The sequence below is a fragment of the Drosophila yakuba genome, chromosome 2L (genome assembly GCF_016746365.2).
Source record: "Drosophila yakuba strain Tai18E2 chromosome 2L, Prin_Dyak_Tai18E2_2.1, whole genome shotgun sequence".
NCBI lineage: Eukaryota > Metazoa > Arthropoda > Insecta > Diptera > Drosophilidae > Drosophila > Drosophila yakuba.
The window spans coordinates 18078476-18102097 of NC_052527.2; the positions used below are offsets into that span (position 1 = coordinate 18078476).

Sequence of the window (23622 nt, forward strand, 5' to 3'; positions counted from 1 at the left end):
TTAAAGCCTAGGGTAAACCAGAGAAAATGGTTTCAACTGAAGTTTACAGAGTAAGCAAAAAAAGAGTCCAAAGTGTTTGTTAAAATACAATCTTGTATTTAAAAATGTTATAAGGGATATAGATAAGTCGCTTAGTTTATACAGGGGAGCAGGCGAACCCACCAGGTAGAATCACTTAACCAGCCAAAGCTGCTGCGCTTAACGGCGATCCGTCTTGCCATTTCCACGCTTGCCGGAGAACAAATGCTTCGGCATCTTTGTCCCGATGAAGCGATCGGCCTCGCCCTTGAGACCCCTGCTTGTGACCTTCTTGGCAATATCCCGCTTGGCCATGATCTGAGCCTTCTTGCGAATGGCCAAGTTCTTGATGCCTAGGGTGTCGCGCGACGGCGCCCGCTTCAGGGGCAGACCCGTCTTCCTGACCACCGCAGAGGACTCCTTGTCGAGCAGCGGCTGCATGGGCACCTTCTTGGATCCAACTGCCACCTGGCCACGACGCAGATCCACCACGGACTTGGTGAAGTTGGCGTTCTCGCTGCCGGACATGTCCACACCGAGGCCCTCCATCGTCGACACCAGCTTCTGTACGGAACGATCACGCACCTTGGGCTGCTTGTTTCGTGGGATGATTGGCTTGTTCTTTCGCGACGACAGTCGCTTTTCGTCGCGCAACTCGAAGCGCTTGCCACGAATTTGCTTGGCCATCTCGCGGATCTCCTTGAGCGTTTCGTCCATGGTCATGTCGGGCACTGTGTAGATGCCGCTTTCCTCCCGCAGCCCTTCCTCGCGCTCCAGCTCTTCCAGCTTGTCGAAGATGTCGGCATCGATGTAGTCGGCAATGTTGTGGCCCTGCCAGAACTCTGGTATAATGTCGTAGCGCTCCTCTTCGGGGATTTCGCTGTAGTTCTTCTTAAGGTCCAGCGTGTAGTCGTCGCCCATCTCCTCCTCGATCTCCTTCTCCAGCTTGCGCTTGCGCTCTGCCTTTTCTGCATTCTGTTGCAGGCGCGCCGAGGCCTTTTCTGGGATGCAGGGTGAACGAAGTTTATCATCCCGCGGCGCTGGCATGGCCACATGCAAGCGGTTCAGAATGTTGTCCACCTTCTTTGTGCGCATCTTCTGATCCACACGGTACGAGAGCAAACGCTCACAGGCTTCGGTTTTCACCTCCATGACACCGGTTTCCTGTACGGTGGACATGAGCATTACGGGAATGTTCTTGTCCTCCTGCAGCTTGGTGATAATCGCCCTTCTCTCCTCTGGCAGATCCTCTGGTGTTAGAATATCGATCTTGTTGATGGCCAGGATGAGGGGTTTGTTTGTAAACAACGGTTTGATGCTCTCGAACAGCTTGACCTGTTCCTCCAAGGAGTGGCCGCACTGCTCGGAGATGTCCATGAAGTACAGGACGCAGGCGCGCAGATGAGCCAAGGCAGTGATGGCTTGCATTTCGATCACATTGCGCTCTTCCAAGGGATGATCCAGGATTCCAGGTGTGTCTATGACCTGCCAGCGCAGGTATTTGTAGTCTGTGTGCCCCACGTACAGGGATTTGGTGGTGAAGGCGTAAGGCTGCACCTCCACATCGGCGCGGGTGATCTTGTTGATGAACGAGGACTTGCCCACATTGGGGAAACCGCAGATGATAATGGTACGCGAATAGGGATCGATGGTAGGCAGACGCGAGAGATGCTGGCGCACTTGCTCAAGATACGTCAAGTTGGAGGCCTGTCGCTTCATAATGGTGGCCATGCGACCCAGGGCAGCTTTCTTCAACTGCTTGCAGCGATACAGGGAATCGCCGTACTTCAACAGGCGCACATAGTCCTTGGCAACACTGAAGTATAACAAAGAAGTTAATCAAGCTGATTTGAGAGTCTGTAACTGCGGAACTCACTTGTCCACCAAATGCCTGGCTGTATTGAGCTGACCCAGCGCCAGCTTGTAGTGATCCTTGTCGTACAGCACGTTCATCAAGTCGGCGTAGAACGGATGCACATCGTCCAGCTTGGGGAAGTCCTGAATGATCTGCGACAAGCGATCGTGGAAGTTCTGCTGCGTGTACTTCACTTTGCGTGTGTAGAACGCCCGGATTCTGGATATCTTGTAGCCCTTGTGAACCACTGTCGGGGTCTTGCGCTGTGTCTTCGACAGCATAATGTCGATGAAGTCCTGTTGAAAAGGGGTAAAAACAGATATTATTTACATATTGCGCATTTGGTAAACACCTGCAATGAGGTTATGTCGGGGCTCCAAGGGGTGCTCCGCGGGACGGGCGCTCCTGTAGACACTTACCTTGGCTGGCGGAACCACCATGATCTTTTTGAAGTTGTACAGACTCATCTTGGCAGGATTTGTTTATTTTCCACGCGACGAAAGGAAAATAAATGCGGAATCGACAGCAAAAACACCACGCGGTGTCAGCTTCGTATTCCAAAAAGAACCGGTTCTTGGGTGGAACCAGTTTAGGTTTACATGTGCTGCGCGGCGATGCCACCGCTTCCGAAAGCGGTACCTAAATCTGGCGATGTGGGTATGTTGCCTGGAAATAAAATGTTCTTACTTACATACTTTTCTTCTTACTTTTAAAATGTTCAAGAAATATAATTATATAACACGGACACAAAGTTTTGTATTGAAAGTAATTTTGTTTATTTGAATGACATAATTTTTTAAAATATAATATAATTGCTATAGTCTAAAAATTAGTGAGTTTGTGAAAAAGTAAATCATATTTCCTAATAAAGAGGCGCAACATGTGTGAGTACTTATGAAAGTTTGTTTTTTACCTCTCATTTCCAGAAACAAACTACGATTTGAATTTCAAATTTGCAAATCTTAAATATCGAAATAAAAATTTCTTTTCCTTTAAATTGTATATTAAAGAAAGAAATAAACATCTTTCGAGACGCAGTGCAGTGGAAACAGGTTAAAACACTCGTGGAAACGAAAACAAACCATTTTGGGGACACAAAATGGATGCGGAAGCTGCGGAATCAGCTTATCTCTCCAGAGAACAAATCGTAAGGATATTGAGCGAAGTGCCAGCGGGATTCATAAAGCCCACGGATCCGCCCGCTCCAAGTCTGCATCCCTTCAAGAAGCTCGGAGTTCTCGTGGATATCGACGACGTCGTGGGTGACCAGGACGAGGCAGTTAGGATCAGGGACAACAGGGATAAGGAGCAGTCCTACAGCTGCGCAGAATGCCGAAAGATGCTGCCCACTGCCCATTTACTGGACCTGCACATCACCGAACAGCACGATTGTTATTTTGCCGCCAGCGTGGAACGAGGTGACAAGCCAATGTTCTCCTGCTTCCTGGAGGAGTGCACCATCAAGTTCCATACTCCACGGCAGCGCAAAGACCACTGCATCATAACGCACAAGCTTCCGGCCAACTATCGCTTTGATCAGGGCAAGAATAGAGGCAAACAGAAGCATCAACCCAAAAGCAAACACAACTCTATGGAGGTGGACGAGGTGCCCGTCGAATCTAGAAATTTGCCCTACGTTAAGGCTTTTAGCTTTGGACATCAAACGCACAGGACTTTCTACAGTCGCAAGGATCAGAGATCTGGCGAAACCCTGGACGATGTCGAGGCCATGAAGGAGGCCATTAACGATATCCTGGATTAGATTTGTACAACTATTTATTTTGCGAATGAAGCAGCATTATCATTATCCTGGTACAACTACATTAGTCTGTTAGCGGGAACATCCTAGATCATTTTGCCTTGGCGCTGGGCCTGTAAATAAACAAGAATCGGTTTTATTGTTGACTCTGGGATGGATTTTTTCTTCTTTAGTGGGGGGATTACTTACTTTCCGGTATTGGCGTTGATATAGTGGTAGGCAACCACCAGCAGGAACAGAAACACGCCCAGGACGTTGGAGAAAATGGCCAATTGCACGTCGCTGATCATTTTGCAGAGAGAAAAGTCCTATAGTCAAAAGCAAGTAATTGATTAGAACGAAGTGGGCGAGTGACACGTCATGGGTGCGGTGTAGAAATCGCTATTTAAGGCAATTCCTCTTTTTACCACTTTGCGACGCTGGATTAAACTTCTTATTTGTGAGTCCACTACTCCGATTCTTCCTTTTGCCTTCTTTTAGTTAAGTATATTACCTTTTTCAGCGAAAAAACAAGCCGGTTTTTATTGTGTACAAATACTTCAGTGTGACCGTTGATCGAACACTTCAATATACTATCTATATACTGTTAATATCAAATATACCAAAAATCCAAAATGTATATTTTTAAAAATATTTATTTTTTTGCGTAGCTGTTTAAATTGTTGTATTAAAAGTAAACGAGTTTTTTAACTTAAATATATTTTTTTTTCAAAATCCCCCTTGGTTTTAGTTAGTTTAAACTTACATTTGCTTTCAAAACCTCGATATCCGGCTTTCTCTTAAATAAAAAAACCATATCCAATGATTTTAAAATTCTATTTTATTTTCATACAAATATTCAGCGAAAAAAGGCAAACTCTCGCCAAACATTATAAATTAAAATATTACAAGAATCTTAAGATTTAAATTATTTTTACGTTTCCGAAGCCTAAAATTAGCTTACATAATACTTATTGCTTCCATTTATTTTTTGCGCTGCTCTGTTTTGAAGGTCACTTGTTTTGTGGAAATTGTTGCGTTAGCTTAAAATATTTAGTATAGTACAATAGCTGCCATCATACACATACATATCTCTCAATTGCTCTAGTTTAAATATTAAGAAGGCACTTAAGAGCACTTGCAGCTAACACATTCATTCACACTCAGCTCTTAAAATGCCAGTACAGGAATAAATTAATTAGGATTACGCAAAGCTAGGCTTCACTGTCCCGATAATGAAATCCATAAGAATGTCGAGGCAATGGTTCGACTACAACTTGTGGAACTTGTAATTGCTATTTTGCACTTCTGCGGGTTAGTGTGAAGTAATCGTAATTCCCTGGGCTGGCGATACATTCATGTCTTGCACTGTACGCGCCAAATAGGGCTTCGTGTTTTGCTTTTGAAACAAGTCGGATACATAATTGGCCTGCAAGTAGAAAAATACGTCGATAAATCGTTAATGAACTGCTATATGAAATTTTAAAACAAGTTAAAAAAATATAACTACAAGTTTCAATCAAAGATTCATAGTTCTGTTTTTTTTATATACTTGTAACGAAGTAAGAAACAAAGAGAACGCTTTGCTTGGATGCGTCGAATATCACATACCCGTTACTAAGCAAAGGAAACATTGAAACAAATAAATCAAAACATTTAAGAAAAGTTAAAATGGGAGTGGCAACCTTTTGAAGCAAACTAGTATACCCATTTACTCTGTTCGAATATATAGGAAATGAATGGGTCAGTTCGCATCTAGAGCGAAATCGTAGTGATGGTCTTATGGTTTTTAATAACGATTGAGTAATGCATATCGTCCTATAAAAGTGTCATTGGATAAGCCATTCCACATGCGAAGTATCATTCGATCCCAATGCCACACTTGACACATTGAACAGCGGCTCCTAAAAGTATGCGTCGGTGTATCCGTACCCCCTTCATATCTATTTAATTGAATCGCCTTGGAATATGATGAGCGTTCCCCTTAGGATGTCCCCTGCCCCAAGTGAAGCGTGAAATTACAACTGGACAGCTGCATGGCCAGCTGGGTGGAAGAGTCAACTAGACCTGGAACAAGACTTCGTGCTGCGGATGGCATTGATTGGCACCACACGCAAGGCACAGACACCGCAGCTAGGTGTTGAGTTTTGCCAGTTTGGAGAGCGTATCCCGCAGTTCAATTAAGGCTAATGGCCACCACCAGGTTAGTAATGAATAGTCGGGGAATGCAGAATTTGTGATGCTTTAATTGCTAATCCTCTTTACAATGCCGTAAGCTGATTCTGCCTCTGTCCCTGTGCTCCTTGCTCTTACTTGGCCTTGCTTTTGGCGGGCCAAACTGTTTGAAAGTTGAACCAACTGATGGGCAAACCGTAGCTCTAAAAAGATGAGGGAAGTGTTGCATGTGAATTTCTAACAAGTTATGCTGAATTGAACCTTAATCAAGGCTTGGGGTGGGGTGATTGCATGCATGAACCGTATATTACATAAATAATTCTTTTGATGGATACGAATTAATTCGTATGTTTCAAATATACCTGATTTAATATTTCGTATTGTTTTTTAAGAAGGTTCAATGTAGTGATTGAAACGAGTAAGTTCAGAGTTGAGAAATATCTAAACGGTTTACTAAAGACTTGCAAGTAGAAGAGGGACTTTTAATCCGGGCTTGACTTACCACAACCAAGGCGCATATGGAGCCAATGAGCGATCCTGCCAGCACATCGGACCAGTGATGTTTGTAGTCCGACACGCGGCTCAGGGCGGTGTACCAGGCCACCATGATGAACAGGAACTGGAGAAGGTGACGCAGCAGCTTGGAGCCCCGCCAGGTCATGCGAGCCTGCAGGTAAAGCTGCAAATGGCAATGGAAGAATGGATAACAATGAGGCTCGGATCGTGTGACTATGACATTGAACTTACCGCCAGATAGACCATGGCGAAGAAGGTGAAGCTGGAGTGGCCGCTGGGGAAGGAGAGGCGCATCTCTTTGAGCATGCGCGCCGACGATCCAACTCCCTTGCATGTGAACTCCTGGATGTATTTCCCCGCATTGATGGCATCGGCGCAGGTGGTGCCGTCGGGCATCTGGGGCTGGCACACCTGTGGGCGGCAGGAAAGGAGGCATTGGTGGTATGAGCCAAACGATGACTTGGAGTTAAGCTGCTTAGGGCTTATTTGTGGAGCTGGGATCCACTGGAATCTCCGCCACACATGTGCCGCAAATTAGAGAAGTTGCTGCTGGAAATGAGGCAACAGCTGCAGTTACATTGCACTCTCTGCCCGGTTGCCGCACTTCACTAAACAATAGGGCGGCTCTGTGCTGCGGCTCCCCTTCTAAAGAGATCCCCATGGCAATCCCTGTAGCAATCCCTATTCCGGCTCCCCAAATGAAGCGCACGATAACCAGCTAACAAGCCACTTGCCGCCGCAAATACTTATGAAACTGTCTGACATCCAGTCAAAATATCATAAATAAACAAACCAACTGCTCTGGGCAATTGGGGGTTCATTGAAATCAGAAATACCCTGACAAACTGTAAATAAACAATCATTTTTCTTTGCCTGCAATGAGAAGGGATCTTTTCTAGACTTTAAATCAAGGGTCATTATACGTTCTTTACTATACATATGTGTGTTTCAGTTAGTACACCTAACAGCTATAAGCTGCGCTCTTTGCTACCTTTTCATAAACTATTTCCTTATGACAGTGTATTCAACTACGGCATTCAGACACACTGTCACCATTCCCCTTTTAGCCAAATACTATTAATATCCAATCCCCACATCGTGTGAGTTTTTGACATTGTCGCCGAGTTGCCTGCACAAGTTCGTCTCCGTCTCCTACTTCGACTTTGGATTTGTCTTCGTTGTCGCTGTCAGTGTCGCCTGTCCTGCTGCACATGTTGCAGATTAAAATTAATTGGCAATGTCAGAACGGGGATACCGCTGTGAAGTTGCCAGCCACGGACACGCAGATATGCACTGCACTTACCGCTATGAAATGGGGACGCAGTCGGCCGATGGAGTACTTGGCAATATCCGTGGTCAACTGGCTGAGCACAGCGCCGAATGCATAGATGCCGACCTTCTTGTAGCACTCGATCATCCAGTCGGGCAGTTCGTAGTTCATGAAGACATACCTCCGACTGCTGGAATTGCCATTATCCTGCTTGGCCTTGTTCTGTGAAATGATCACCTCCACGATGAGTATCTGCGGGATAGGAGAGGAGGGAGAGAGGAATGGGAGTGAGTTCCTCGAGTTAGCAGCTCGTTAAACCCTTTTTCTCTGGAAGTGAAGTTCTTGTTCATCATCAGGGCGCACATGCAAATATTTATGGCATCCGAGGCGGGCCGAATCTCTATTCTAGGCCCATTAGGGCCAGACACATGTTGCTCTAGTTTTAATTGCCGACATGTGGACAGTGGGGCATGCATGTGGTATCTTGCATCATAGCTCCATAGTGCCGACAACTGAACTTGAGGCGATTGCGCAATCTTCGCTCAAGTATCCGACAGCTGCTTGACACAATTTCGGGCTGTCCATCAAGCAACCATCCACCCACCCACTCACTTACCACGCCGACTGGTATCACAGCTCCGATGAAGTATAGCATCCAATTCCGGACCGTGGAATCGTGGAACGGGTGCTTCAGCGACTCGTCATCGCAGAAGAAGCCCCGCTTGTACGGCTCGCCCAGCAGGAAGAACAGCAGTATGGGAAAGCCGGCTGAAGGCAAAAAATTAGAAATAGAAATTATAAACACGCTCATCTATCAATGTATATTCCCCCCTCATCTTAGTGGGTCATCGGGCCCTAAGTGCTGCGGCACTATTTTCTGGGGGAATATGACAGGGACCCTATTGACTTATGATATGTCTAAGCCGGCGATAAGATTTCCCGTGACAAGCGAACGTGTGCGGGGTCTCAATTGGGGATCATAAAGTAATTCCGCCCAGGGAAATCTGTCAGCGACTTTTAGGCCTGTCTAATTACAAATTCGCTGCCATTAATAATAGCCTATACTCGTGCGAGTTGTGAAGCGTACTTGCTGATGGATTGCCTGTCCGCCCGGCTTCTTTATTTGCTTTGCTGTACGCCGGGCATTTATCTAGTGGATAATTAAAACTGCATTAGCCCTGGCTCCAACGCTCCAGTTTGCCTAATCGCCTTTCTGCAATGAGCCACACTACCTGCAGCCGGAAAATAGAACTCTGGATGTCGCTGAACTGGCCCAAGTCAGCGAGGCGTTGAAAATTGGGAAAGTTCTGCGTTCTGAAGTGCTCATTAGGCTAGAATACTGCTCATATGCGGATGGAGTATGGATGGAGTGTGGATGGAGTCATGGAAGTGAAGTGCATTGCCAGCACTCGATGGCGACTTGTGTGTCGCTTAATTGCATTTTTTGCCAGGGTGAATAGGGTGATCGCTGAGGTTCCACAAAGGTGGGTGACACAATGCCGGGACCCCTGACCCTATTCTTTCCTTTCTTCGGCCTGCAGCTGCATCAGGTCCCAAAATCTAGATCAGTGGCATTGTCTGGATATGTTTAACGATCGCCGACTGCTTCTGATGTTGCTGGGAAAGTTGCAGAGATGGAATTCTTACAGAGATTAGCGTCATATTACAAACAGCAAGTGGCCCATTGTTGGCCCTAGGAGTCCTCTCTTTTTCTCCGGCTCCAGATGCCTAATCCTCTGCCAGCCACCAGCCACGGTAGCACTAAAATGTTTTTATGACTCTGCGGCATGGAAAACGAAAGTGTGTAGTCTTTGGAGATAGATTTACCCTGATATACATAGACATACATAAGCAAGGGATTAACTAGTTCGAAGTTCGAACTTCACGGTGAAAAAGGAATTATTGAAAAGGGAAAATTGTGTTAACTGGCAGACACAAAAAACGAATCAATTGTGTTGATGTTTTGTGCGTGTTTCTGGGTTATTATGAGGGTGACATAAGCCATTTAGGAATAATCATACCGGAGCTGTACCCTTAGCGGAAATGTCTAATTTAAGTATTTCGAGGGGGGACTGCATTCAACCGAATTGTAACGCACCTATGCCGCACTTTCATGGCAAACAAAACACTGTCCATTTGGTGTCAAGTTCATTTCAATAATAAAGACGCCGCCTGCTGCAGAGCTACAGTGTAATTGAACCAACAGCGAAGAGGGCAACATAAACAAATTGTTTGTTAAACAAAGAGGTAAACGCGCCCACTTCAGCCCGCTCGACAATCAGATTTCTTCAGAAGATCACTTTACGCCGCCGCTTTCCTCTACGATTTACACAGCTCAAAAGCCACCGGTCTACGCTGAAGATGCATCTTTGTATCTTTCAGATGCTGCGAGAGCCGCTCGCCGTCCTTTCAAGTTACCAAATGTTTGCTTTTAGCACGTTATCTCTGTATCCCAGTATCTATTTGCCGAGTTGCACGAAAGGAAAGTCTACTCAAATCTGACCTCAAATACGGGGCAGCATCTAATTAAAAGCGTCTGACTTGCACTTGCCGCATTAATTAGACATGACGGAAGTCAAATTAAAGCCAATTAGTGCCGAGATGAGCTAAAAGACAACTTCGCCATTCGCACAGATTAAGGAAGACTGAACTTTAACCTCTCCAATTGGAGAGGTTTGATCGCCGAAGGACAAAGACGCAGTCCGTTAAAAAACGAGAATTATTGATTTGGGATTTGGCAATTTCATGGCTGCCAAGAAATCGAAAATTATTACCAGGAATCTGCCCCAGCCAGGTCACCCGCATCTAGATTTCCGAAACAGAAAAGGTGTCACACAGGTAAAGATTTCGATTCCCAATCCGATTCGAACCTTTCGCCGCCTGACAGGTCATGAGTCATGAGCTGCTGGCAATTAAATGTTCATTGCTTTTGTCCCAGGAATTGTAGCGCAAAAAACACATGGAAAATAAACATCCATCTTGGCAGGCCATGTATCTTCTTTTCCATCTGTATCTATTGTGGCCACATATTTGTATCTGTATCTGTATTCTGGTTTTGGTCTATGTTTGCAGTTGGGTGGGGAAGGTAAACAACAACAATGAACCCACAATTGCCTCATGCCCAAAATGCATTGCATAAATATTGTTCTTTCTACTTAGTTTTGGTCAAACTGAATGGGAGAATTTCTTTCCCCAAAGCAAACACGCGCACGCAATCACGCTCGATAAATTATTGAAGTGCAACAGTGGAGGGGAAATATCTGGGAGAAAATATCCGACCCCCGATATGCATTTCTGTGTATATTTTATGGGTTTAATGACTCCACCTTAAGGAGAAAGGTGAAAGAATCGGAGAACGGGGAGGAACTCGGTGCCGCAGCTCGTTCGCATTCAATTAACGTCAAACGGGGTTTCAGTTTGAAGTTGGGGTTTCTCCGGAGCTCGGAGAATTTGTTTGGTTTGGTTAAGTGCCACCGTCACTCTCGTCAGCCCCTTGGCCCAAAAGCACTTTATCAGCGCTTGCCTAGCGTCAGAAGTAATTTACACCCGAAAATTAGTCGTCGACAGACGAGCGGCCATCAGATGCATCCGATAGATAGACGCGGCTGGCAAACTAATCTCGAACCACTAAAAACAAGCATTTCAAATGGATTCTTTGATTTTCCATTCCGATGCAGATGCAAGACATTTGTAGCAGATTTAACTAATTGGAATTTATTCGGAAAACAGATCGATACTTTGTCCCAGTTTTTTAATATATTCACAGAACTCCCACGGGGACAGTCCTCCCCATATTTTGTTGACAAATCGATGGAAACTTTTCGGCTGTGGGAACTGGCAATGTGCGCACGGCACGAGTTTTAGATTAGTATATGTCTTTTCCTGAGAGTTTATTATACCCTCTTATCTTCAACAATTGGCTAACTAATCTTTTTTAATTTTGGCATCTGATTAAAAAAGGGGTTTTTGGCGAATGATTCATGTGGGATTTATTTGGGCTTACTGCGTGGATCAAAGGCGCTTAAGGTGAGTCAACTGAAATGCGAAAGTTGGCTACCTGGCTAAGATAATGTGTCATCCGTTTATGCTCAGGTAGTCCAAAGATCCCGTTGGATCCGATCCCGGAGCAAATGGCACCAATTCTACGCCAAGAATGCAGTCGTAAATTCGATGCGAGGTCTTTGGCTGATTGGCAAGTCTGAATGCTCAACTACTTTTGGTGGCTACCCATATCAGTTGCTCAAATATAGCGGTTCCAGATTGCCTTTCCTGTAGTGCCAATTGCAAAAATCTACAAAATGCCACTGGTACAATAAGGCGGTGCTCCATGAGTCAGCCAGGTAAGCTAATCAGCAAAGCTAAATAATGAACATTCTCAGGTAAACCGGTTCCACTACAATGCACGCCATAGACTGGATTCCGTAAAGTGTTCGGTGGGAGAAACGCACTTGATTGATTGTCAAATCAAACAAAGCTTGCCTATGCAAGTACATTTATAAAACGAAAAACAATAGCTGAAGGACTTCTTGTGAAAGGTCAAAAAGTTTGAATCCTACGAGACACTGTGTTCACATTATTCTAATGTCTTTGGTTCAACAATATTGGTATTTCGTAATTTTAGTGGTGCTTTCTCAGATAATGGTTTCTTAACATTTTAGTAGCGGTGAGGCAATACGCTGATAAAGAGGTATGGGAAAGCGGAAAGTGCTGGCTGCGAAAATTGAGCAACTCCCCCAATCGAATGCAACAGTCAGCCCGTGCAGGTTGTCCACCTTTACCTGACACAATTTAACTGTCTCCGCTTTTGTTTGCACAGCAAATGAAAATAAAGGTAAGGTGGGCAGGAAACTGAAAACAGGTACACCGAGAAAAATTTGTTATTTCTCAAAAGGACTTAAAAATTATAGCATTAAATCCATTATAATATATATATGTAGATATAATATATATAATATAATAAATATATAATATATATATTTTATTATTATTATTTGTTTATATAGATAAGCTAATTTGGATCTTTCAACGTTTTTTTGCTGTTCATTTATAAATAGCTCATGATAACAAATTGTGAAAAAAACACATATTGATTTCAAACCTGAAAGTGGCGGTAATAGGCTTGAGTCAGATAAGTTTAAGTTTAGTTCCTGCAAATCTATTAGTTCTGCCTATTCAAAACAAAAACAGATTCTCTTAACAGTGTAAAGAGCGCGAGCAAGAGAGCGAGAGAGCAACAAAGCTTTTGCTATTACATAAATCCGGGTGGAGTGAGCGAGAGGGAAGCACACAAATAAAATAATAAACATTGCGACAGAAAATAAACACCGCGTGTAAATTAAACACATAGCTCGATGCGATCGAAATTTCGCATTGCGTTTGGAGGTGAACGGGTGTAGTTGCCAAGTTAGTGTAGTTTACTTGGACATTGGAATACTCGACATTGTACTTACCGCAGAGCAAGATTAAAACATCCAAGCCCACGCGGCAGAGGATTCTTTTGTTGGTATCCATGGTGGCCGTTCGTTGTTGTTGCTCGCTGTCGCTATTTCTGTCCTGCTCCTGCAGACGCACTTGGACCGAGTCACCGTAGTTATTGTTGTTGCTGCTGTGGTCGTTATTAACCGATGTTTGGTTACTTTGGGCCACGTTATGATCTGGTGTTTGATTATCCGGCCGCCGCAGCGGTGTTGTCTCGCTCGCCGACGTTTCGTTACTCATTATTATTTTCACGTTCACGGTTAGCGTTTTGTGGGTGCCGTTGCAAAAGCTCCAAGCTCAAAAAAAGCTTTCGCGCTCTCACCTTCTTGGCTTTCTCTTTAAGTTGCTGTGCTTGGCAGTGAACTTAAGCTTAAAAGCGAGAATCTGGATCCGAATCTGGTTTTACGTCATGTCCTCTCCTCAGTTCTATGGAATCAGGGAGGGAAGAGGAGATAAATTAATAAATGAAATTGTTGAATAATGGTTGGGTGAGTAAGACGAGGAATCCCTGCCGATAATGACAGACAGTGGTTGTGACGTGTTTTCCTCCCGCCCTGCCCCTTTCCCCTTTCAGAAAGATGCGTCTTTTAATGTTGATGACTGATTGAGGAATCCCATGATTTATTAGCACTCAAGTGGCTGTGAGGAGACGCCTCTCAAACGGGTCAAGTGACGTCGCTTCAAATGAACAATAAACTTTTCATTTCTACCCTTGAATGGCATTTAAATGGATACTGACGGTACAGTCGAACTCCCCTATCTTAAACGTCATAACAAAACAATCTAGAATATCCCAAGTTAAAGTCATCACAAATATTAATGATGATTACTTTGTTGTTTTTCTAAAAATCTTATTTTTTTGGTTTTAAGTGTATTTACATTTTTGGAGTTAGAACATTTTTCATTAAAAACTTTTAAGTTTCATAGCAGAATAATAGAATTTTGAAATAAATTGATAGATAAGACTCCATGGGATATAGGAGAATAGAAAATAGTGGGTGTACAAATGTTTATTTAACACATTAACAAGACTTACATATGTATATCGAGGTTCCCCTGTGCATCTAATAGCCCTAACCCTGCATAAATTCCTTCTGTTCCCGTTGCCCATCTACAGCCAGTTGAATTTCTATAATTTTGTGCAATTAACTTGGCCATGAACGGGGCGTTATAATGACCGAGTATGGGCCTTCCTGCAGAACAGCTCGAGGCCCAGAGCAACAAGGCCTTAATTTGACAAAGCCACAACCGCGAAGTGGCAAACGTCAGTCAGTACTTGAGCCATTTTGCCAACTAGAGACCGAGTTAAAGGAGCAAAGAGCTTGTACAGCGGAAAACAAGGAAAACAAGGAGGGATTGCAGTTGTCAGCTTCGATTATGGCCAGGCCAAGGCAACCGGGCCAATGCATCCGATCAGGCAACGACTATTTATAGATAGCGAGCTCAACTCCTCCGTTCCAATTTTATGCCTGCGCCGGGGGTCTGTGGTCTCTAGAGATTCAGAATGGGATATAGACTCTCCTGATGTATGTTCTTTCCCACCTTTCCCGCATTTCTGCCCTCGATCCCCGTTCTTAGCAAATGACAAAACAGCAGGCAACATCTTAATTAAAAAGTAAAAAAAGAGACCAGCGCAATGCCGCGATATTATCGAACGCGGATTGGGATTGAAGAGCGTGCTTCCACGCACTCGAGATTGCTTGCTTTGAGATTATTTTTAATTGTCAGCTCGGCTCCCGGAAATAAAAATGTCATTAATCGAGCCAAGAATAGCCTGCTCATTACAGGGGCCTCGAACATGTTGACCCATTATTGGACGATTAATCTTGCGTTTATATCTGCAAATCTCGGCATTATCTTATCGCAAGCATTCTACAAGCAGTGCGATAAAATAGTAAGTAGATGGCTGGCACTGATACCATTGGCAGTTGGGAAAGCGCTTCCGATTGGGAAATAGTTTTAGTTTAGTCATAAATATGATTTCGACATACCATGGCAGCTTGTGATTAACTTCGATACATTGACTAAGGTAAACATTTTGAGTTTCGATGATTTCGTTTTCTTCCCAACTAGACTAAGCTACATATTATCTAAAGAGATAAATATATATACCATTCGTTTTTTACATTTTAAAGTACTTCCCAATAATTAATGATACACAGTGAAATGACTTAAAATACAAAAATGAATCATAGTCCAAGTGATCTAAAGGCTTTATATACAAACAATTAAACCATCTTAGAGTCGTCATGTGAGCTAACACCACAAACCCATTATTTTGAAATTTGAATTTGAACCCATTAGTTTGTCATGTCGCAGGACGTGTCGGCTTAACCCTGTAATTGTAGGGTAATTATAAAATCATGATATTCCGAGGCAGCTGAAGCCGAAGCCCCCCTCCCCAAATCCTCCTCCTCATCATTTTTATTTCAGATCCGAACGATTAACTTTTGTCGGGCAACGACCACAAGCTGAGCAGCCCTCCCTTTAGTCCAATCGAATGTCATTTTCGGAATATCTCAACGCGAATTAAGGTCATACGAGATGGAAAATAAATTGAAATTCGAAAAATATGCATATCGCCAAACGAAATGCTTTACAATTTACATAAACAACAGGCGCCAGGCCGCATCATTAAAATCCAACAAGTGCACGCGAATCTCGTGGTCTGAAAATGGAATGTACGGGTTCTGTTCAAACACGGAGAACATTATTTCGTACTACTTCGAAGTACGGAGTTCGATTTCAAGGGGACCACCTTGCAGACAACTTGTCGACGCGAAGGAAGCAAATCTACACCTGCAACAGTGTCCGTGGTCTCAGGTTCAACCAACCCATCGGTTGCACTTGTAAATGCTTGTTTATTTGCTGTGCTAACGATTATTATTGAATGCATTTCCACTCTGGCTGAGATCAGCAGAAGTTGGTCAACATTTTACACGCGCTTGACAACGAAATCCAACACGAGTTGGCAGAAGCGGTTGGCAAACCAAAAGAAGGTAAGTAAACCTACAAATTTCGTGAATATTTAATAAATAAAACAACATTACATATATGTATTAAATATAAACAAGCTAAGGTATAAGTATACAAATACATTAGGACAATACATGTAATGCACTTTAGTTCAACGGTTTTCAAAATCAAGTGTATCAGTAATTGTTGAGTAAAAAGTTTATGGCTAGAATCTAAATTTGGCATTGTTTTCAAGTTATAGAGCTTTTTCACATGCATATATCCTCAAGTCGTAAGAAATATTTGTTTTCTGCCCAAGTGCAGCAATTCGCACTATAAACATTTACAAATTGCCCAAAAAAGTGTGCAAAATTAAACGCCGAAAGCACTCAGAATTCTCTGAACAATAGTTGGGACTTGATTGATCGACCTATAGTAGCTATAGTACGTAAAGTATTTAATTCGGCAAAAGTGTAAGACCGAGCGCCCCGGAAAAATATTTTGTGGGAGCTAGCCACTTGGCCAGATGCCAGAATGCTGGGATGGGATTGAAATGGCGGAAAACTCTCGCCGATAATGGCAATATCGGATGTGGGGGATCGAAACCAATAAAGCCCAATAAGCATGAAAAGCCAAATGCTGTTTCCCGATGATTCCCCCTCATCGAAAAGCGCGGGCTTTTGCGTGTCATTGATTGATAAGCTATCGGTGAGTTGGTTCCGCGAACTCCATGGTTTGATTTTACGAATAAGTATAAGTTGCCTTTTTGGCATTACAATAGCAACGATGACAACAACCTTGACCATCGAGAAACAGAACTCAGTTGGGGGAGGGAATATCGATTTTAAGCCAAACAAAATATGCCCACACAATTTCCTTTTCCACCTGCATAATTTATGAATTTTTCCACATACGTACATTCGTTCGCTGGGTTTTCGCAATTTGTTTATGTGACCATCAATTTGTGAGGCTCCACAGACACTTTGTGTTTGCCGGCCAAGCAAATCGATAAAATGGCCAAGATATATCCACATCCATTAGCTCACTCGCTTTAGTACAAATAAACACTTTCTTTGTTTAATTAATTTACCTTTACCGAGCAGCAGCGTTGCGAAAGTTTTTCAGGCAAGCCTTGACTGCTCCGTCATCGTTTTAGCCTTCTTTCTGTTGCGCAAAAGTATGCTTTTCCGATTCGATTCGATCCGATCCGCTCAGTATCAACGGATAAGGGTTATATATACACCGGACTCCGTACTAGCACTTTGTTTTGGTCGAATGGACGAGCGACACAGAGTATTTGAACCGAACGCGTCCGCTGGAAAAAGGCGACTGTGGAGATAAGATAGCCGTGGCTTGTGTGTCGACGCAAAAGAGCGAAAATTTGTGCGGAGAGAGAGCTCTCACTCTCTCTGGAAATATTTAAAAGAGCACTTCAGTGATAAGGAAATAGGAGCTTAGAACAACAGCAGTGTCCCAGTCTATCAATGTAAAAAGTCTGCAAAAATATATAAATAAATATAAATAAAAGTAATAGTGCTTTTTGAAGACTTTGCAAAACTATATGTAGTAATCTAAAACATTGCCTATATTTTGGCGCATATTCATGTTAATAGATATTAATTTTTTTTTTTTTTTTTTTTTTTTATTTTATTAATTGGACGTAAACAAGTTTACTGCTACCTATGTGGCAGCTTTACCAGGTTTTACATTAGAAATTAAATGCAAGCTAAAAACTACGTGTTGTATTTTCCTATATTTATTACTAGCTCAAGTTACCACATAATAAAAACATGATACAAAAAATCGAATACATAGGATAGAGGCCAGAGAAGAGGTTTTCAATTATTGCGCTAAATTATACCAAAACGAATAGCTTTAAAACAACATGAAATATTTGGGTTGAATGCATTGCACCACGTTTATCCCTAGTGATAATTTACTGTTAGATAAAATAATTCTATACGCACATTAATTTACTAAATACAGTGCCTGCTTTTCGGGTGTTCTGATATAAATTTAACCGATTAATTTTTACAAATAATTTAAAGGATCCAAGCCCTAATATAATGAAAAAATTACAAATTTAAACAAAAAAAAAACTTTTAAGAGTAAAAATGACGATTACTTTCCGTACAATGTATAATTTCTTCCAAGAAACTAAAATTTAACTGTAAACTAGTATTTAAATATATTCTAAGGATCACTGATCAGCGCTGTACCATAAACATTCCAGTATTTAACTTCCAGCTCAGTTATCCAGAAAGAGAGAGCGCGAGAGAGCACTGGAAAGCAATGGAAAGCGGGAGAGAGCACAGCTGTTTGCGTTCATTTCGTATCTGGATATTGGTATTTGGGCAGCGCGGCGCTTACTTCTTCGTTCGTCGTCGAACGGTGCGGACGGTTGATCGTCGTCGGGCTAGGCAGCAGTTTCTCTTCGCTTTTTTCGTCTACCGTTTACGTAGCGGCGCTGCGCATGCGAAACAAATAGGAAAGCAGAACCAAGTACGAAAAGAACTAGACCAAGAACGAAAATACCTTCGATGTGACAAAACGAATGCAAACAGCCATAAAGTGCAGCGGGAAAACGCAGTCCAGATAAGTGCACAGATTTTCAGCTCGCATTATTTACCTTTGTGCGTCGCCAGCAGTATTTAGTATTTGAGCAGCATTTCGACTCGGACTTAGTCGATCGCTATCACGATCGCTCATCGCTTATCGTTGCACAATAGCGTTTCGTTCGCGTTCACCTTTGCGTTTACCTTACCCAATTTCGTACCTACCGCCCACGAAACGCCGCCGTCGTGGCTTCTTACATCAGTATCGATTTGTGGGCTCTATTTACATACCTGCAACCTTATCACCGTGCCGCGCAAGAGGGCGCGCCCATTAGCACATTCTGAAGAGGAAAGCACTCCCGAGGATTATCCAAATATTCTTTTGTGTGTCCCCGTCTTCAACTACGATTGTCTCCAACTGGCGATAAGATGACCACCGGAGTGGCGTCCAGGAGCAATAGTTCCATACATTGAAGCCAGGCTCGATCAGATTAGAAGCCAGGAAGACCCCTCTTAGCCACCATGAGCACCCTGCGACCGGTCAGCGTTTGCGATACCACGCCGCTCCAGAGATTCGAGAGCCAGAGCAGCAGCGGCGAAGAGCCTTCTTCTCCGACGGCTTCCAGCATCATAGCCGCCGCCGCCGCCGCCGCAAGCCAAACCCCCAACCACAACAACAACAATGTGAAACTGGACCTGCAGCTACCCACGTTCGTTGGGAGCTCCCGTAGCCAGGGCCCACTGTACGCGGTACCCAGCAGCAACAAGCCACCGCTGCGTGGTCCCCGACAAATTTTCGGAAGGATTCTCATGGACCTCTGTTTGCTCAGCTGCGGTGAGTAACGCTTTGAAGCAAATATGTATATGCAACATTATCCAAAAACTAGTGAGGAATTCAAGTGAATCACATCGGCTTGTAAAGCGGAAGTTACGCATAAAGATCTAAGGATGATACAGCCACTTTTATATATACTGTTTTCATTATTATTATATTTATTAGACGTCTTTTGTACTTATTAAAAACAAAAATATCCATTCGTATGCTTCAACAAAAAACTGCAGAGTATTTACAATCATCTTTAGCTTACCTTATAAATAAACTTGTTTACCAAAGCAGACAAACACATTAAAAATAAATAAACAAGAAAACCTATACTATCAACACTTTTTGCTAAAGTTACCTTTTTACCTTTCACACTGAGTAATTTCTTTGAACACATTAATTAGTACAAAATACACAACTTTACGGATATTCTTAGCTCTCCATAGAGTTAGGTTGAAACATTGAAAGCTAAGAATGTTTTGGAATTATTCAGACTTCTCGGAGAAATGCTGTATCATTTCAGAACTTAAATAAAAACAATCGAATTGTACTTGAAACGTTCCCATTTCCCTGGCACTCAACCCTTGAGAATAGCTGCTCTAATCATAGTCTGAAATGAATCAAAACACTACAAATCATTAAATATAGTTCGTAATGCTCTTGCTCCTGCAACTGAATATTTGGGGAAAAGTACTATCTCTTTCCCCGACGGCCTTTCACACGTTTTATGGCCTGTTATCATGTGGCAGCAATTGATCTCCTGCACTTGCCAGTCATAAACCTATTCCACATCAGAATCCATCACCCAGATAGGGTTCCGCTATCTGTGCAACAAAGTCCCCGAACAATATCATCATGCAGAACTATATGTATGTATAGATGAACCGTAGGTAGGCTAGCGCCTCTTCCCGCCTTGTTTTCAAACAACACAAAAAACATTTCCAAATTGCCCCAAAATGTTTCCAACTGTGTGATGTACTTGGTTCTTTGTGGCTTTCTGCTGTGCGTTTCAATGTTTCAATAGTGAACAGGCACTTCTCACCCGAGCGAACCCCAAAAGAGATACTACACAAAAATATATTTATTCGCGCATCATCGAGTTCGGACTGATTTATTTTATTCAATTTGTGGCAAGTTCTTTTTGTGAGGGGAGCATTTTTCATTTGATTGTGCTGAACTCATTTCCCCACCATCAACGTGGTTGTTATCGTTGTGTTTATACTGGTCCAATTAAGGCTGGATCAGCAGACCTTGCCCATAAGTGAATTGGACACCACATCTGTGCTGGGCCACCCAAATAGCCCCACTCGGGTTGCAAAAGATAGAAATGTGGGGCATGAAGGATAAATCTTTTCTTTAAAATATTCTCTGTCCTTTCAGTCGGTCTACCTATGCTGGGATTTTCGCTTTGGGGCGAAGCAGTCAACCGCGGATTCTTCTGCAATGATTCCTCCCTGAAGCATCCGTACAGAGACTCCACCATGCCCAGTTGGATCCTCTACTTGATGTGTGGCGCCCTACCTCTTTCTGTGGTAGGTTGGTCCCTATCTTAACTTAACTGCCTTATATGACTAACCGGCTCACCCTTTGTAGATGCTTGTGGTGGAGTTCTTCAGGGGCCAGGACAGGCGATTGCACAGTCCCTTTCAGAAGAACACGATGGGCAGTGGCTATCAGCTCTGCCACTTGGAGTTGCCCACTTGGCTGGTGGAGTGCTACCACAGGATGGGAATCTTTATCTTCGGTCTGGGCGTAGAGCAGCTGTCCACCAATATCGCAAAGTATTCCATTGGAAGATTGAGACCTCACTTCTACACAGTAAGCCACAGAACTAATATATTATCCTTGAATGTGTTTGATTTGCATCACTTTGTTCGCAGCTCTGTCAGCCCGTCATGAAAGATGGCACCACTTGCAGTGATCCCATAAACGCTGCTCGTTATATCGAGGAGTTCACCTGTGCGGCGGTAGATATAACTTCGAAGCAGCTGAAGGACATGCGCCTGTCCTTTCCCAGTGGACATGCAAGTTTCGCCTGCTACTCCATGCTCTACTTGGTGGTGAGTTTGAGTCAATCCAAGGCAGGGACAATAGGTAAATCGATCAACATCTCTTTCAGATTTACCTACATCGTAGAATGCACTGGAAGCAGATGAGAATGCTGTGCCACCTACTCCAGTTCCTGCTGCTCATGTTCGCCTGGTATACGGCTCTCACCAGGGTTTCCGACTACAAGCACCACTGGTCCGATGTCTTGGCAGGATCTGGCATCGGACTCACCTACGCAGTTGTTGTGGTGTGTTCTGCATTCCCTATGTGCTTAAAGACTCCTTATACTAATATGTTTCCTTCGCAGACGTCGACTATGTGGTAGGCTGAATCCTTGACTTTTTGGGGGTTCTAAACCCCTCAACCCACCGTGTGGAGCTGCTTTCGCTTTAAGATGTCTTATATGCCGCATTTTCAGTTTTATCATTGTTTTAATTTGACCATGTCTGCATAGGAGTACCTATTTATCTATGTGTGAAGGATTTTACTTAATAAACTTCAGTTCTATGTGTTTAACCATTACACTACTTTAATTTTTATTTGGATGTTAATATGTGGAGAGTGTTTCTCAATGCCCTTATCTTTAGACACAAATCTGTGGAATTCCAAGTCACAACTTTTACACCAACTGCATGCATTATTATTCACAGAAGGACACACCCCGCCAAATCAAGTTTGGTTGCAAATGTTGAAATCAGCAACTTTACAGATTAATGGCATGCTTTGGTCGATCGTACCAATACAAATCAATTGATATAATCAGCGTAAGAAATTGCAAAATTAGTGAGCAAAACAAGCAATTTAAATCAAATTACTCTAGGAAGTGTCCTTGACAGCCGAGATTAATAACCCCAAACTATTGGCAACCGGCTTTGGATTTGCAACCAGCTAGCCATTTGAATTTGGAGGGGACTTGGCCAGATATCGAAACCTGTCTTATGGACACGGGCCATGTCGGGAGATCACTGATCTATGGCTAATTAGCCAATGGCGCAAAGTCAGCGGGCCAATTTGTGATTTTTAATTAGTCTGTGGCACCTTGCCCCCCTCACCCCCTACTCTACCCCCTCATCCAGACTTGCACTCCAGATCAATTTGCATTTGATTTGCATATTAAACGAATTTATTGCCCTGGCCACTCAGCAAGATGAGCAGGAATCGTAAGTGACCAGGAGCCACTGGAAGACGCATCACTCAATCAGGCGGAGCGACAGCCAAGTGCCACTCACTCACTGCGTCTGCGGTGCTGTTATTACTGTACAGTGAACACCATTCCGGCTATCAGCATTCAGGCCACTCGGACATCCCCAAAAGATTGATGTGGCCGTAAAAGATCGAAAGGCAAACAAGACATCGCCATTCGGCAGAGTGGATCGTACCGAAACTTCGATGCAAGTCTCCTCAACAATTAACACAATTTTTTATTTCGCTTTTATCGCGTAATTGCATTCCTCCCCAGCCGATTCCCAATTCCCCAATTCCCCCAATTTTCAATTGCCCGCATCTGCTGTCAATTTCAGTTTTTTCTGATTCCGATGTGGGGATAGATTCTGTCAATGGCTTCAAGTTTATGTCGAAACCTCTATGGGAATAGATATTCAGAAGAAAGCAGATGCACAAAAACCAAACCGGTCATCAGAGCAAAAAGGGGATGGCTCATAGTTTCTGCCTATGACAATGGCCAGCGGGTTGGCAATTTTCGACAGTCGGGACTTTAATGGAAATTGGCCAGCAAATTTCAGGCGCGAAATCCATTTCAAGGCATGAAAAATGCAACAATAGCGTGGAACAAAAAGGTAAATCGCCCCTTTTTATGAGGGGAAAGAGGGGTTTTTTTTATAGAAGAATTATGGCGTGCACCACAGTTTGCTACCCTGTACACCTGCACTTTGGTGGAGTTTCGTTGCAACAATACTCTAAGTCGTATGTATTTCCTATGACACACATTACAAACGACGCTCCTTTTTTGTCAATTTACCAAATTAATCATGATACCTTATATTTACCAATAAATTCTTGGTGATTCGTGCGATGTGTTATAAAAAAAGTTCAAAAAAAAGGTAGTTCACCCGTTCACCTGATAGCCAGCATTGACAACAACTAGAACTAAGACTAACTTTGTTTTGATTTAAGGATTATATGTTCTATTTTCAGGTTTTTATTTATTGTATGTACAACAGGGATGACCAA

The 23622-nt window shown here is 43.2% G+C and overlaps 5 protein-coding genes and 1 long non-coding RNA gene across 9 annotated transcripts; 3 read left to right on the top strand and 3 right to left on the bottom strand.

Moving 5' to 3' along the window:
- Window positions 1–73: 73 nt before the first annotated feature.
- LOC6528751 (nucleolar GTP-binding protein 1) lies at window positions 74–2452 on the bottom strand. The gene is made up of 3 exons (XM_002089750.3): window positions 2293–2452; window positions 1895–2169; window positions 74–1834 (listed from the first exon to the last, which is right to left on the bottom strand). The coding sequence occupies exons 1-3, from the start codon at window positions 2338–2340 to the stop codon at window positions 199–201; spliced, it is 1959 nt and encodes a 652-aa protein (XP_002089786.1). The 5' UTR covers window positions 2341–2452; the 3' UTR covers window positions 74–198.
- A 456-nt stretch (window positions 2453–2908) lies between these two features.
- On the top strand, window positions 2909–3786 carry LOC6528752 (protein lethal(2)k10201). The gene has a single exon (XM_002089751.3). It carries the CDS (start codon window positions 2973–2975, stop codon window positions 3633–3635), a length of 663 nt encoding a protein of 220 aa, XP_002089787.1. The 5' UTR covers window positions 2909–2972; the 3' UTR covers window positions 3636–3786.
- On the bottom strand, window positions 3632–4222 carry LOC6528753 (dolichyl-diphosphooligosaccharide--protein glycosyltransferase subunit 4). 2 transcript variants are annotated; one of them, XM_002089752.3, is made up of 3 exons: window positions 4126–4222; window positions 3822–3940; window positions 3632–3745 (listed from the first exon to the last, which is right to left on the bottom strand). In XM_002089752.3, the coding sequence occupies exons 2-3, from the start codon at window positions 3920–3922 to the stop codon at window positions 3724–3726; spliced, it is 123 nt and encodes a 40-aa protein (XP_002089788.1). In that variant the 5' UTR covers window positions 3923–3940; window positions 4126–4222; the 3' UTR covers window positions 3632–3723. The 2 variants fall into 2 exon arrangements, with proteins under 2 accessions (XP_002089788.1, XP_039227383.1); XM_039371449.2 differs by having other exon boundaries at window positions 4040–4168.
- Window positions 4223–4434: 212 nt separating this feature from the next.
- On the bottom strand, window positions 4435–17328 carry LOC6528754 (putative phosphatidate phosphatase). 2 transcript variants are annotated; one of them, XM_002089753.4, is made up of 7 exons: window positions 17096–17325; window positions 13023–13476; window positions 8189–8340; window positions 7606–7824; window positions 6534–6713; window positions 6289–6465; window positions 4435–5040 (listed from the first exon to the last, which is right to left on the bottom strand). In XM_002089753.4, exons 2-7 carry the CDS (start codon window positions 13288–13290, stop codon window positions 4927–4929), a joined length of 1110 nt encoding a protein of 369 aa, XP_002089789.1. In that variant the 5' UTR covers window positions 13291–13476; window positions 17096–17325; the 3' UTR covers window positions 4435–4926. The 2 variants fall into 2 exon arrangements, with proteins under 2 accessions (XP_002089789.1, XP_015054268.1); XM_015198782.3 differs by lacking the exon at window positions 4435–5040 and adding an exon at window positions 5838–5989 and having other exon boundaries at window positions 17096–17328.
- Window positions 13397–13998, top strand: LOC120320802. The gene is made up of 2 exons (XR_005560371.2): window positions 13397–13538; window positions 13625–13998. It is a non-coding gene; the product is annotated as an uncharacterized LOC120320802 (long non-coding RNA).
- Window positions 17329–18370: 1042 nt separating the features above from the next.
- On the top strand, window positions 18371–21954 carry LOC6528755 (putative phosphatidate phosphatase). 2 transcript variants are annotated; one of them, XM_002089754.3, is made up of 6 exons: window positions 18371–19395; window positions 20764–20915; window positions 20977–21201; window positions 21264–21443; window positions 21503–21679; window positions 21740–21954. In XM_002089754.3, the coding sequence occupies exons 1-6, from the start codon at window positions 19083–19085 to the stop codon at window positions 21755–21757; spliced, it is 1065 nt and encodes a 354-aa protein (XP_002089790.1). In that variant the 5' UTR covers window positions 18371–19082; the 3' UTR covers window positions 21758–21954. The 2 variants fall into 2 exon arrangements, with proteins under 2 accessions (XP_002089790.1, XP_039227382.1); XM_039371448.1 differs by lacking the exon at window positions 18371–19395 and adding an exon at window positions 20578–20712.
- The last annotated feature ends 1668 nt before the right edge of the window (window positions 21955–23622 follow it).